This window comes from Podarcis raffonei, chromosome 7, assembly GCF_027172205.1.
Source record: "Podarcis raffonei isolate rPodRaf1 chromosome 7, rPodRaf1.pri, whole genome shotgun sequence".
Lineage (NCBI taxonomy): Eukaryota > Metazoa > Chordata > Lepidosauria > Squamata > Lacertidae > Podarcis > Podarcis raffonei.
Window position 1 is genome coordinate 2,862,697 of NC_070608.1, and position 15,102 is coordinate 2,877,798.

At 48.5% G+C, this 15,102-nt stretch overlaps 1 protein-coding gene across 1 annotated transcript in view; it reads right to left on the minus strand.

The window, feature by feature from the left end:
• The window catches only part of ZC3H3 (zinc finger CCCH-type containing 3), a 274,215-nt gene that overhangs the window by 58,774 nt on the left and 200,339 nt on the right, over window positions 1-15,102 (minus strand). Inside the window, exons 7-9 of the mRNA XM_053395133.1 lie at window positions 13,921-14,079; window positions 13,240-13,309; window positions 4,489-4,620 (exon numbers count right to left, since the gene is read on the minus strand). Of these exons, the coding sequence (XP_053251108.1) occupies window positions 4,489-4,620; window positions 13,240-13,309; window positions 13,921-14,079 (361 nt within the window). The remainder of the gene's footprint in view (window positions 1-4,488; window positions 4,621-13,239; window positions 13,310-13,920; window positions 14,080-15,102) is intronic.

Consider the following 15,102-nt stretch of genomic DNA (forward strand, 5'->3'; position numbering starts at 1 on the left):
TGTCTTGGTTAGAGGGTCAGGCTCTGAACTGGGAGAGGCCAGGGTTCAAATCCTCCCATTCACCAGGTAACCTGGGGCCAGTCACTGCCTCCCTCAGTCTAGCCTACCTGATAGGGTGGTTGTGGGGGTTAAACGGGGGGGGGGGGGACCATGTACACCAGCCTTTCTCAACCTGTGGGTCCCCAGGTGTTTTTAAACTCCAACTCCCATCACCCCTAGCTAGCAAGGCCAGAGCTCAGGGATGATGGGAATTGTAGTCCAACAACATCTGGGGACCCACAGGTTGAGAACCGCTGATGTACACCATCTTGAGCTCCTTAGAGGGAAATAAAAGTGGGATATAGATGCAATAAATAAATGTTGACGTCGGGACACCTACATTCCAGTCGAGAGGCGGCCATCAGTCAAAGGTGGAGAAGAGCAACACCTGGCGAGGACGCTCACGGATGGACTCTGGCAGCAAAAGATTGCTAGCAGATTACCTTTTGCTAACGGCGTTTTGCAGCTGGACCCCTGGTTTTTGTGGCAGGAGACCTTCCCTCTGAGCCGAAGGCAGAGTGGATGGGGCAGCCTCTCTCCACAGCCACCGGTACAAGTCACCCAGGCAGCACGTGTACAATTATTTTAAAATATTCCAATTTAAATGAAAATATAAAAGAGATACTTAGAATATTTATTCTATTAGTGAACGTGCTTACCGCATCACTTCTGGAGTGTCAGAAAAACATTCTCCTACAGATGATGGATAGCAGCCCGTAATTATATCGGGGGGGTAGAATTGCTGAGCGTGCCATATTTAACTGGGGAGAGGAAATACCCAGCCTGGGCCATCGAGGGTTAATTTTATTCTCTAAATAATATAAAAAGTGCTGAGTCTGTTCCTTTTGCACAAAGTAGAAAGTCCTCAAATGGACCCCGGAGAGTTTATAATATTCTACTGAATCAAGTAAAAATGTTAACCTTGCTTCATAAAACGATGGCTTGTTAAAGATGCGCAGTCCCTTTTCTTGTGAATAATTTAGAAAGGGAGTAAATCTCTTCTCGTTCTGCCTTTCCCCCCACTCTTTCTCTCCCCTTTTCCTACTCTTGTGTCCGATATGCGGCAGGGCACAGCTGTCTGCAGTTTTAGCTTTTAAAAGGGCAGGGGAAGGCAGGGAGGCAGCTGAGGTCGGACCTGGCGCTGCCCGTGTGTGTGCTAGAAACCCAGGGTGCCAACCACTCCTTCTGGGCACTGGGACTCTGTGCCAGGGACAGAGGTTCCCTTAAGAGATCCCCCAGGGGCTCCCCACCCTTCGTGGAACATGCAATTTGCTTCTTTCATGCTGAGATTAAGAACATAAGAACAGCCTGCTGGACCAGCTCAGTGGCCCATCTCAGCCAACATCCTCTTATCACAGTGGCCATGCAGAAACCCACAAGCAGGAGCAACTCTCCCCTCCTGTGGTTTCCAGCAACTGCTACTTAAATAATAATATTTATAATATTTATAATATTTATAATATTTATAATATTTATAATATTTATAATATTTATAATATTTATAATATTTATAATATTTATTATTTCTACCCTGCCCATCTGACTGGGCGGCTTCCAGCAAAATATTAAAATACAATAATTCATCAAATATTAAAAGCTTCCCTGAACGGGGCTGCCTTCAGATGTCTTTTAAAAGTAAGATACAGTGGTACCTCTGGATGCAAATGGGATTCGTTCCGGAGCCCCGTTTGCATCCTGAAGTGAACGTAACAAGCGCCTGTGCGTCTCCGCGTGCCGCGTTTTGCCGCTTCTGCGCATGACGTCATTTTGACCGTCTGCGCATGCGGGAGTGGCGAGACCCAGAAGTAATGTGTTCCAACTTCCGGGTCGCCGCACAGCGCAACCCGAAAACGCTCAACCTGAAGCAACTTTAACCCGAGGTGTGACTGTATTGCAGTCACACAATCAATCAATCAATCAGTAGCTGAACTGGGTTCCACACAGTCACACAAAAAAAGCTGCAAAAACAAAACCGCAAAATAAATAGCAAAAACAGACCTCAGCATAACACTCAAAAAAGAAGCATAACCTTCAAAATGGAGTAGTTCGGCTTCTGAAAAAAGTTTGCAAACCGGAACACTTACTTCCAGGATTGCAATGTTTGGGTTCCAAGTTGTTTGAGTACCAAGGCGTTTGAGAACCAAGGGACCACTGTATTGTCAGAAGTACACTCACAAGTTACTCCTAGGTGTCCACCTGTTGAGGCAGTTGTCACGACAGAGAGACCCCTGCCCGCCAAGACCTCAGCTTAGGTACCTCCACCACCTGAGCTGCACGCAAGCAGAAGCAGACTTCACCTGCATGTAACCTGCTCCTGCTCCTCCCTCTTCACCCCTCTCCTGGTCCTGGGAGACAGTGGAGCAGGAGACACGGGAGCAGCAGGAGGAGATGTGGAAGGCTTAGACTCCCCACCAACCTGACCTCTCTCCCTCCTCCTGCCCTGTTCTTCACTCTCCGATTCTGCAACTTCTCCTGCCTCTGGCTCTCATCTCTTGGCTGTCACACATTCCCCCAGATCGACGTTCCCTTCTTCTAAGTCAGTCTCCAACCCCTCCTTCTCCTGGTGCCCCCTCCTCAGTGTCTGGCTGGTCCCTGAAACGGGCGCCCCACAAGCCACAGCTGGCCCTGCCGCCACAAAATTCCACAGCAAAATTCTGCCTTCTTACTGCCAGGCCCATTTCTTGTTGGAAGGACAGATAGAAGAGAGGGTTTATTTACATGTAGTTATTTAAATGTAACGCGGGTGGCGCTGTGATCTAAACCACAGAGCCTAGGACTTGCAGATCAGAAGGTCGGCGGTTCGAATCCCCGCGATGGGGTGAGCTCCCGTTGCTCGGTCCCTGCTCCTGCCCACCTAGCAGTTTGAAAGCACGTCAAAGTGCAAGTAGATAAACAGGTACCGCTCTGGCGGGAAGGTAAATGGCGTTTCTGTGCGCTGCTCTGGTTCGCCAGAAGCGGCTAAGTCCTGCTGGCCACTTGACCCAGAAAAACTGTCTGCGGACAAATGCCAGCTCCCTCGGCCAGTAAAGCAAGATGAGTGCCGTAACCCCAGAGTCGTTCGCAACTGGACCTAATGGTCAGGGGTCCCTTTACCTTTTTAATTTTTTTAGTTAAGCTATGGCATTCCCTCCCACAGGAGGCAATGGGGGCGACCAACCTTGATGGCTTTAAAAGAGGATGGGGCAAACTCATAGAGCCGAGGGCTGCTGATGGCGACCATGCTAGATGAAGCAGCCTCTCTCTCTACAAAAATGGGAGGTATGGAGAGAGGGATTCTTTAAAGGCACTTTCCTACTGTTTGCCCCCTAAAGCCCATCGCCCAAAAGAAGGACATAAAAGGTGGGATCATCAGGTGTGTGACTGTACATCTGAGGAACGAATATTGCAGGGCTAGAAAAGATGAATGAAAGGGCAACCCAGGAGATCATGGGTGTGAAGGAATTCCCCAGTGAAGAAAGGTGACAACAGTTGGGGCTTCTGAGTTTCTGGGGAAAGGTGAGTTAAGTGGGTGGGTGGGGGGACATGGCAGAGAAGTCAAGAATTATGTTTGGTGTGGAGGGAGTGGATAGGAAAAAGTGGTTTTCTCTCTCTTATAAGGCAAGAGGTTAAGACCATCCAATGAAGCCGAATGTTGAAAGATTCAGGACAAAAGGAAAGTAGTTTTTCACACAGCGCAAACTACGGAATATTGCTTAACCACAAAACCACGATGATGATTTTATTAAATGTATTAGTCGCAATTTTGCCATGGCAACTCAAAGTGACTTACAATATTATAAGCAAAAATCCAAATACATATCTATATTAAAACCAGTACTTTTTAAAAGAAAAATATAAAAACAGTTCCATTTTTTTTAAAAAACTAGATTCCCGCTGCAGCAAAGAGAGCAAGTTTCTCATCAGGAGTCCCCTTGGTTTCATTGAAATAGCAGATTCCTTACCTTTGGGGTAGCCCTGATTTTCAGAGAATTTAACATTAAGTTATACCTGGTTGCTTCTTGCCAAACCAAGAATCACAGCACATACCACACAGAGACAAACTCAGCCAGCTATTTTTACTTTTTTAAATTCCCAAGATTTAAATCCCAACTTTTCCAAAGTGGCATATGCCCACACACACAGGGTGCAAATCACACTGCGTGATCCCAGCTAGATTTGAAGATGGACACGTTTCTGTCCAGTATCTCTCCAGAAAGGGGTAGTTGCCATTTGAGAAGTCCTGCCCTCTCACCTGTAGTACTGAACCCCAAAAAGGAGGAAAGAGAAGGTGGGAGAACATTAAAAAAACTGAAAAGGAGACATCCTTCTCAGCTGCAGACACTGGGTTTTCTGTGAGTGTGGACCATGTCATGAGACAAAACAACAATTGCAAGAGAGATATATGGATTCTCAGCTGCATGAGGGTTACATCTCAATGGGATACTTCTCCAAGCCTTTACCCCATCTTACCTTCTCTCCCAAGGGACAGTAGCCTTTGAGGAAGTCTGAGCACACCTCCGCTTTCCGGGAAACGTAGACATGGCTGTAGGGACAGTCACTGTTGTTGCAGATCCCTTTCAGGAAATAAGAGCACACAGGCATCTGAAAGGACAAAGTCAGGAGGGAAGATTAATCTCCAATGGTTTAGTGCCAGTTCCAACCCCCAAGTCTGACAGAAAACCATCCCTACTATAAAATGAAGGCCACAGTCTCCCACGCCCACCAGATTTGATTCTGGTGTGGTTTACACATGCACCTCTCATGCTCACGACAACCCTGCGAAGCTGGCCACAAATATTCCCATTAGCAGAATGCAACTTGCGGAGAAAGCAACTTTTTCAGGGCCACCCAGGGAGTCTTGTGAATGAGCAGCAAATTGAGTCTTCCGCTTGTTTGCGGCCTCCATACCTTGTGCAGGACTCCTGCAAGAGCCAGGTGCACCACCCAACTCAGTCGCCTTCATAGCTGCTTCCCTACGGTGCACATATTATGCAACTGATAACTTATACAGTGCTTAATTACAGTAACTCCATACAAAAAAAACAACAACCCACCAACTGTTAGAACTATAACATCAGAAACAAAGAAAGTCAGTAGGCACCAGAAGTTGAACATAAGTCCAGCGTCCAAATCAAGGGAAGTCATAGACCATTCTATTCTGCCTTGGTCAGACCCCACCTGGAATCCTGTGTCCAGTTCTGGGTGCCACAATTTAAGAAGGATGTTGACAAGCTGGAACATGTGCAGAGGAGGGCAACCAAGATGATCAAGGAAACCAAGCCTGATGAAGAACAGTTGAAGGAGCTGGTTATGTTTAGCCTGGGAAAGAGGGGACTGAGAAGTGATAGGATAGGCATCTTCAAATACCTGAAGGGCTGCCACATGGAAGATGGAGTAAGCTTGTTTTTTCCTGCTCCAGAGCAGAGAACCCAAACCAATGGATTCAAATGACATTTCGACTAAACATCAGGAAGGACCTTCTGATGGCAAGAGCACAGCGCCTGTCTAATATTCAAGGGGGAGGGAGTTCCAAAGGCTAGGTGTCATGATATGACACCCAAACCTCACCAGACGAGAGTAGCGATGGGCCAAAGGGTACTTTGATTCCCATTTTTGACATCTTTGAGAGAAACGCCTTTTGCGGCAGCTTGAAGCCAGATTCTGGCCATTGTTTCCTCCAGTTGGTGGGCAGGACTCCACAGGACTCATTGCTCCCGCTAACTTTGTTCACAGGTGCTGGTGATGTGAAAAAGCACATCAAAACCAATCTGTGCGCAGAGACAGATGTGGGGCCGCCTTGAGCACTCCTGCCACATAGCGCAAAACTATACCTTCTGCCAGCTGCTGGGTAATTAAAAAGGAATTACTGGCCTGCTGTGACAATCCTCCTCCTCCACCTTTAGTGGCTACTGGAGAGGGTGGCAAAGCGCTGCCTTTGCAGGGATGGAAACACTAGGACTGCTGGTCATCCTCCAGCTGTTTTGGACTACAACTCCCATCAGCCCCAGCCAGAAAGGCCGTGCTAGCTGGGGCAGATGGGAGTTGCCATCCAAAACAGCTGGAGGGCACCAGAGGGCTGCTCCAGGGTGACTCTGCAGAGAATAGCATTAAATGAGAATATTTCTATTTCTTAAAAGCATCTTGCTCCTGAGTGTACCTTCCAAGGCCCAGAGTCACCACATGGCTTGTGGGTGCTTGGCTCGCCTTACCCCCAGAGTTTCAATTCCACACTCTCCCTCTTCCCTTCCTGGCTGTCTGCATGGACACAAAAACCGGCTGATTGCCCAGTGAACAGAGCCACCGCTTCTGCCAAGCGCCATGGCCTTAAGTCCTGCAGGTTCAGGGATCCTCAGGCCAGTATTTACAGATGTGCAACAAGCACGGGCTGCGTGGGGGAGGGAACTTTCCCCCGAAGGACGTATTAGGGCTTTAACTGAATTAGTTCACTAGAGTGAGAAGGAGGAGGAGGGAGGGGAGAGAAAGAGGACAGGAAAATGTAAGGCTAAAAGCCACGCAAGAAGGAAAAACAAAGAGGGCTTTAAAAGCAAAGAGTTTATTTTTAATTGTCTTTTAACTGCAGACATTAAAATAAAGGACAGGGCTCTGGGGCTGCCTTCTCCTGTCGGCGGTGGCGTGACCGTAAACGATTCCCTTAATGTAGGTTTTGATATAGAGATCAAATTAGCTCTAATAAAAAGGGATAATAAAGGCAGCTCTTATGCAAAACTCAACTCCTCCCAGCTGTCAAGGCTGAGCCATTACCAAGAGGAAGCGCCGTTCTCGTTTCAATTAACCTTGTTTGCACCCCGCGATGTCCGCGCAAATAACAATAACATTAATGCAAGGCGCTGCGGCCATATTAGGAAGCCCCGAAGACGCGCGCACGCCTTCCCGGAGCCGGCGGCTAATGAACCCGAAACTCGACGTGAATTTCCAAATTGCTCACAACAGAGTTTTGAAGCTCTATTAGGGAGAAAAATGCTGATTCTTGTCAAGTCCCTCAAGGGGAAAAGCTGTTGCAACAGCAGCCTGCTCCAGCCCAAGTCTTAGCCTCGTGCTAACCTCTCGCATCCGCAAACTCAGCTGCGCTGGCACACGGGGAATGGCAGGGGGCTGGCAGCCCCAGGGATGGTGGGCAGCAAACTGGGGGCCACAGGGAAGTCTGCACAGGAGGGCCGGGCCATTTCTCCACTATGCCCCACCCTCCAAATGAGGAAAGCTGTTCGATGCTTTGACTCTTCTCGTGCCATATTTTCAGGAAACCTATCAAAACTCCTCTCTTTGCTGGGCTTTTAAGGCAGCCAGAGATAATAGTCCCTTCTCTTCTTGCTTTGCCCTTTTCGAAAAAACAAACCAATTAATTTTGAACGTAAATGTTTGCAGATTTTCTTTTTGACTTAGTTCAGGACTCTGGCAGCCTTCAAGACGTTGTTGGACTACAACATGGGTGCTAGCTAGAGGCTGATGGGAGTTGTAGTCCAACAGCATTTGCAGGGCACCAGCTTGCGCAAGGCTTGCTCCAAAGTGGTGCCACAACTACAAATGGCGCTTGACCCCTGAGGAGAGCTGGCTGAGGCGGATGGGAGCTGAAGTCCAACAGCATCTGGAGGGCATCAGTTTGACGTAGGATGGCCAAAGAGCCTGCTACACAACTGTATTCCACACACACCCACCCCACGAATACAAACCTCTAAACCGTGTTTGTTCACACAACCTGCAGAGCAATCGGAGGCCCAAGAGGCGTTTTTGAAAGTCAACCACCTCTGGAAAGGCCTGGGCCTGCCTCTGTCTCCATTCCAAGCCAGGCAACTTGGTGGGACAACAACGTCAATGGACTGGCTGCAGGGCCAGTCCAAGGCATTTTGCTGCCTGAGGCAGTGGACAAGATGCCTGGCTCCATTCCATGTACAAAACCCTCCCAAACTGGTTGTCAAAAGCAACTCTGACACTGGCAATGGAGCCAGTGTCCTCGGCTGCCTCTGAGGGCAGCAGGCTAGCTCAGGGGGCACACAGCAGGGCACACAGCACGTAGCTCTGTGTGTCCTAGGGTTGCTTTTTAGAAACTCCGCCTGGATGCTATTTCCAATGGACAAATCCCGGGAAATCCCGGATGCAGGGCAGCCCTACTCTGTCCACTGTCCCAACACCACCTCCAACATCTGCCACCTCCCTCTGTCTCAAGGCCCTAGCTAGGCAGAGCACAACTTTAAAATAATTTGTCTGCTGCTTGGTTGCTCAAAAATCCCACCCTAGGGCCTTAAGGAGCAGGGTAAGTAATAAACCAATAACCACATCATTCCATGGCATGTGTTCCCTTCCGTTTGGTTTAGACCCCTGATGCTCTCGCCAGAAAGAATCATGCTCTCTCCCTGAGGGTTTGCGAAAGAAAGGGACAGACAACAGAGGGACTTCTCAAACTCCATTCCCAGTCGGAGGCAAGCACATTTCCTCTTGGCAGCAGCCAGGAGGTGGGGCAATCGTGTATCCAGACCAAAAAAACAAAAAAATCTGTTCCTGTACTAAACTCAAGAGACAGGATAAGAAAGCCGCCATTAAAAGAAAGGGCTTGTTTGGAGACAGTGGACTCCAGCCAGGCCATTTGCAGCGAAGCCTGAGCACAGCAGAAAACCGCTCTCTCTTGCGGTAAGGATTAACTCACCAGCCCCTCTCTTTGGGTTGTGCTTTGATAAATGAGGCGAACATCACCTTTCCTGGTAATCGCCAGGTTAACAGGAAGCTACAGGAGCGGGTGCCGAAGTCCCCACTTGCCTCCGGGCAGCCGGCTACCCCTGGGCTATAAATCACGGCGGAAAGGGCTCTGAGCTCAGCAAAGGAAGGGGAGGCCGCAGCCCAGAAACTCCCCAACTCAAAATAGAAAGTAAGAAGTCCACTCCTCTCCCCCAACGCAGTTCACTAGCATGGACTTTCTTTGGGGAAACCACACGTTGAACCACAAGTTCGGGGGGGACGGGGGACGGGGACGGGACTGGGTGCCTTTAGTTTCCCATTCAGCACAGCACAGGGATGGGTTACTCTGTGCCCACAAAAAAGGAGAACGAAATTCTGCCCCAGGCAACCTGCATTCTGTGCAATTTCAGAACCTAGGTAAATTAGCAAATATGCACGACGCCTCGACTTTGCCGCATTTATTCTGCAAATATTTTTCAGCGGTCGACATTATTTATTCTGGGTCGACATTATTTATTCTGGGTTTGCTGGTCACAGGGAGGGGGGGGGGCATGGGAGCTTTGCAGTCCCCTCCCCCCTCCCGGCCCAAAAAAGCATATTTAGCTACCTCTCTGGATTCTGAGATTTAAGCAGGTTTTGCTCACACAGCTTTAAGCATCTCTTCAAAGTAATAAGGTCCGGAAACCTGCTTATCTTCTGCTAGTGAAAATGGGAGTTCTCAGGGAGCTGAAATGCTGCACCTGATACTATCTGGGAGCCGTCAGGGAGGGCAGGAGGCAGAGAGCATGAAGTCATAGTTAATGGCCTGGCTGGGGCCAGCTGAAAACTTTTTTTTGTTTCGGCCAGCCTACCCAGACATATAATTTAGCTACCTCTATCTCTTTTAAAAGCTGTATTGATTTTATCTTTGTTTGTAATGATGATGGTTCTCTGTGTATGTGTGTGTGTGTTTAACAACAATGGCTTCATATATATTTGTTCTTAATTGGACTGTGAATTTGAGCTGTGTTTTATCCAAAAATTTATTTGTCCCTCGGTTGGAGAGCTTTTCGATCAAGCTGGTTATAAATCTACTAAATGAGTCGTTCCCAAACTTTGGGGGGGGGCTACTGCCCCCATTGATTCCATCACCCCATCCCCAGTGCCTGCTACTCTAAAAAGAGCATTATTCAGAATAGTGGTTTGCACGACCCTCTAAGGAAGGTAATAACACAATAAAATTCAAAACAGTAACAATGAATGGCACATTTATTCAAAATCAAATCAAAACTATTTAGTTTAATTATGTCAACAACGTTAGTGAGCCAGCAATACCCATTTTTCAAAGCCTGATGGTCATTTACCAAAGTAATAGTAATTAAGATCATGGCCACTGGTCCCATCACCTCCTGGCAAATAGAAGGGGAAGAAATGGAGGCAGTGAGAGATTTTAGTTTCTTGGGCTCCATGATCACTGCAGATGGTGACAGCAGCCACGAAATTAAAAGACGCCTGCTTCTTGGGAGAAGGGCAATGACAGGCCTAGATAGCATCTTGAGAAGTAGAGATGTCACCTTGACAACAAAGGTCCGTATAGTTAAAGCCATGGTTTTCCCAGTAGTGATGTATGGAAGTGAGAGCTGGACCATAAAGAAGGCTGATCGCCAAAGAATTGATGCTTTTGAATTATGGTGCTGGAGAAGACTCTGGAGAGTCCCATTGACTGCAAGAAGATCAAACGCATCCATTCTTAAGGAAATCAGCCCTGAGTGCTCACTGGAAGGACAGATCGTGAAGCTGAGGCTCCAGTACTTTGGCCACCTCAGGAGAAGAGAAGACTCCCTGGAGAAGACACTGATGCTGGGAAAGATGGAGGGCACAAGGAGAAGGGGACGACAGAGGACGAGATGGTTGGATAGTGTTTTCGAGGTTACCAGCATGAGTTTGACCAAACTGCGGGAGGCAGTGGAGGACAGAGGTGCCTGGCGTGCTCTGGTCCAGGGGGTCACGAAGAGTCGGGCACGACTGAACGACTAAACAACAACAACAAATAGTAATTTACACTTCCAGCACCCCCCTGCCGCCCTCTTGCCTCTTTGCAACCCCTGCCCTCCCAAGGGGTGCTACCTCTGGTCTAAATAAATAAATCCACACATATGAAACAGCAGCCCCCTCTCTCCCAATATGAAAAAAAGGCGAAAGATTTATACAATCTGAAGAGAAACCAGAATAACCAATATGGGTCACGCTCTAGAGTGAGGATGGAACTGTCCTATCCTGAATTCTGGGTGGGACAATGAGACCTGCACCAGGAGTTGGTACTTCCAGGGGGCTGGGGAAGAGACTGACCATCTCCTCCCTCCAAACTTTTCCCTTTTGCTGCTGCCAGCCTCCTTTGGAGTAAAGATACAGCAGCCATGTGCATGTCTTCTAGCCTGGTGAGAAGACCCCTCCCCTCTGAACTGTATGCAGGCTCCTGGGACATCTGGAAGGCCAGAAACTTTATTTTCGTTTTTACTCGCTTTGCTTTTTATTTATGCACTTAAACCTTGACTGTTTTGTTTGTGTTTTTTGTAATATTGAATTTATTCTGTTTGTTAAACTGCTGATTTTTCTCATTTTTAAAAATTTACTGGCATGCTCTGTATCTTCCATATTTGCATTCTGATGTTTTGAATGTTCTCTGTAAGTTGCTCTGGGCATGGCAAATTGTGAAACAGTGGCATCTAAGGAGGAGTTTGGATTTGATATCCCGCTTTATCAGTACCCGAAGGAGTCTCAAAGCGGCTAACATTCTCCTTTCCCTTCCTCCCCCACAACAAACACTCTGTGAGGTGAGTGGGGCTGAGAGACTTCAGGGAAGTCTGACTGGCCCAAGGTCACCCAGCAGCTGCATGTGGAGGAGCGGAGACGCGAACCCGGTTCCCCAGATTACAAGTCTACCGCTCTTAACAACTATATCACACGGGCTCTCAATCAATTCATCCCTCATCAAATGCAGTTGCCGTGATCTTCAGAAATGGGACCCTCTGCTTCTGCCCTGCTTGCCACGAGCCAAAACCTGCCGCCAGGTGCCATCCAGCTGGTTGCCGTGGCAATCGGCACAGTACAGTATGTTGCAAGCATGTGCTTGACAGTGACGGCCAGCCCTAAGGATGCTCTTCCACCTGTGCCTGTGGGCACCTCGGATGTGGAAGAAGGCAGCCCAAGTTGCCCTGACCTGCTTAATGTGCTAAAATACTCATACATCACAGAATCGTAGAGTTGGAAGGGACCCTGGCCATCATCTAGTCCAGCCCCCTGCAATGCAGCAAAATGCAGCTGCCCCATCCAGGGATGGAACCTGCAGCCTTGCCATCATCAACACCCCACACCAGCCAACTGGGCAATCAAAGCAGCCTAAGGGACCCACTTTGCTCTCACGAAAGGAAGCAGCCCCATGGCGACCCTGAACAGCTTTTCCAAGCCAACTCCGAATGAATACTGTCAGGGTACTGCCATCAAGGGGGACGTGGGTGGCGCTGTGGGTTAAACCACAGAGCCTAGGGACTGCTGATCAGAAGGTCAGCAGTTCGAATCCCCGCGACAGTGAGCTCCCGTTGCTCAGTCCCTGCTCCATTTGAAGACATTGGTTCGAGTCCTGCTCTCCGGAACAGCAGAAAACAAGCTTGCTCCATCCTCCGTGTATTCAGATATTTGAGGATGGCTACCATATCTCTTAGGGGTTAAACCACAGAGCCTAGGACTTGCTGATCAGAAGGTTGGCAGTTCAAATCCCTGCAACGGGGTGAGCTCCCGTTGCTCGGTCCCTGCTCCTGCCCACCTAGCAGTTCAAAAGCACATCAGAGTGCAAGTAGATAAATAGGTACTGCTCTGGCGGGAAGGTAAATGGTGTTTCCGTGCGCTCCTCTGGTTCGCCAGAAGCGGCTTAGTCCTGCTGGCCACATGACCCGGAAGCTGTACGCCGGCTTCCTCGGCCAATAAAGCGAGATGAGCGCCGCAACCCCAGAGCCGGCCACGACTGGACCTAATGGTCAGGGGTCCCTTTACCTTTACCGCCATCGAAAGGGGGGCAGAAGCGTACTTGGACGTTGCTCAGCAGTAACACTTCGTCAGGGACTGGTTCCAGCGAAAAGGAGGGGGAAAGGAGGGGCGAAGTGAGTCAAAGGCTCACAGAGGTTACGGTGAGCCCTAGCACCGCTTCCAGCTGGGCTGATAGGGAAACAGACATTCAGCTTCCGTCGCCTAGTTTTCGCAAGGGGGTCAAACATAAAGATAGGAGGCAGAGACTTGGGGTGTCTAAGTTCTTATGCTGGGGGGGGGGGGACTGGAAGAGCCCACTCCCGGAATCTGCAAGTGACTGAGACAGACATGAACTTTGGGTTCCTGCGCTGTACATAGTTGTGCACTTAATAAAACCTGTGAAAGGCAGGTCGGAGTCCTGGCTGTTTACTCGTGAGCAACCACCTGCATCCCTGACAAATACGTTGTTTGAAACACCTCCCCTCTACGGCTCCTTCCCTCGGCACCAGGCCAAACCAGAGCCAAACCAACCTTGTCTTTCGAAACCTTGTGTGAAAAGGGGCAGGTCCCATCGGTTTTCTTGCATGTACCACGGAGAAACCTGTTGAGAAGATGGAGAAGAGGGAGGTCTGAGGAGCTTTGGAGGGAAGCAGATGACAGCTGGAAAATTTTGGCAGGGGGGGAATGGTGGAATTCAACCGTTACAAATATATTTCCGCTTGCCATGCGGAACAATCCTCACTCTCCAAACCCTGTGAGCTGTTTTGGAGGTTCTCCTGACCCCTCCCCAGCTGATTTCAGGGGGTGCACAGCAGGGGGAGCGGGGAGCCCCACTGCACGAGTGGAAGCCCTTGCGCATGGCTTCCGCTGATGTTGCGCAAAGCAATTTCAGCTTCCACCAGCATGAGGCCAAGGCCAAGCGCAGATATTTCTTTGGAAAGCCTTTCCAAAGATGGGACAGGCCCTGTCGATTTCTGCAAAGCTCCCACGGCCAACATAGGCCAGTTTTAATTTGCTGACATGTTCGCTTAGGGTGGCGTTTGCAATCGCAGACAGCTGTGGCCAATGTGCGGGTTATACATGTGTATCTGATGCACGCTGGATGCAAATGGAGTCGTGCCCCTTTTCGCCTCATTAGCTTGGTTAATCCACCATGTTCGGGCACAACAGCACTGTCCCTTCCTGGGGCTTCTGGAAAGGAAGATCACTTACCTTGTGCAGACGGCCACCTTTTCCGGGTCATGGATGTAGGGGCACCTATCGCCGCGGTTGCATTTGCCAAAGCGGTTGTAGTACATGCAGTATTCCTTCTTCTTCTCCTTCTTCTGCTTGGCCTGGCGGATGATGGCCAAGCTGCGCTGGACGGCTCGGCTGCAGGGAAGGAGAGAGACAAGCAGCTCACTTCAGCCCCAGGGACTATTGTTCTTAAAACCACATTTATTAATTTTTTTAAAAGACAAACGGTACAAATCGTAACTGACAAATGCATGAGGGAATGCCTCAGAAATACAGCAAAATTAAATAAAAAATAACTAAGATTTAAACAAATAACAACAACAACAACAACAATAATAATAATGGGTGATTAGTATGATTGTTCTGCCCTCTTTTCTTCCACAATGTGCAGAGCAGAGTTCCCAAAATACTGGCCCTGATCTCTGCTGCCAAATCTTTTCACTGTTAAAAGTTCCATAAACTAGCATACACTTTGCTGCTACGCTTGGGAGCCTCTCTTCCCCCATTTATAATTTATATAAATTATTTAGTTAAATGCTAAAACCCTCAAAGTGGGTTGTTAATTAATTAATTAAATTTACATACTGCCCTTCGTCTCAGGGTGGTTCAAAAGATAAAAATACAGGAGATATTTCTTGAAGTCAAACCAGACCAGATAAGAAGTGTCTTTTCTAGCTATCCCTCTTTGTAAACGGACTTTGAGCATTAGCTTTTCCAGAATGGTTTTCAGGAATGATGGAAGCAGCAGTCCAGTAGCATTTGGCAGGTTGCCTTAGGACAGGGGTAGGCAACTCTCAAGAGACTAAGGTCTACGTTCAGAATTAAAAACTGACACTGGTCTACCCTCGTTTTGGGGGGGGGGGTTCAGCTCAAAGTTGTATTTTTAATGCAGTGATACCTTGGGTTAAATGTGCTTCAGGTTGAGTGTTTTCAAGTTACGCTCCACGAATGCGTAGAAGCGGCAAAATGCAACCCACACACGCAGTCGTGTCTTACATTCTAATCAGGATGCGAATGGGGATCTGGAATGGATCCCGTTCACATCCAGAGGTACCACTGTAAAAAGGTTTTTGGGGGGAGTTCTGTTTGGGGGGGTTAAAGGCAAGGGACAAAGGGGTAAAGTCACGCACAAAAAGATCGCTATGGATCAAAACAGCA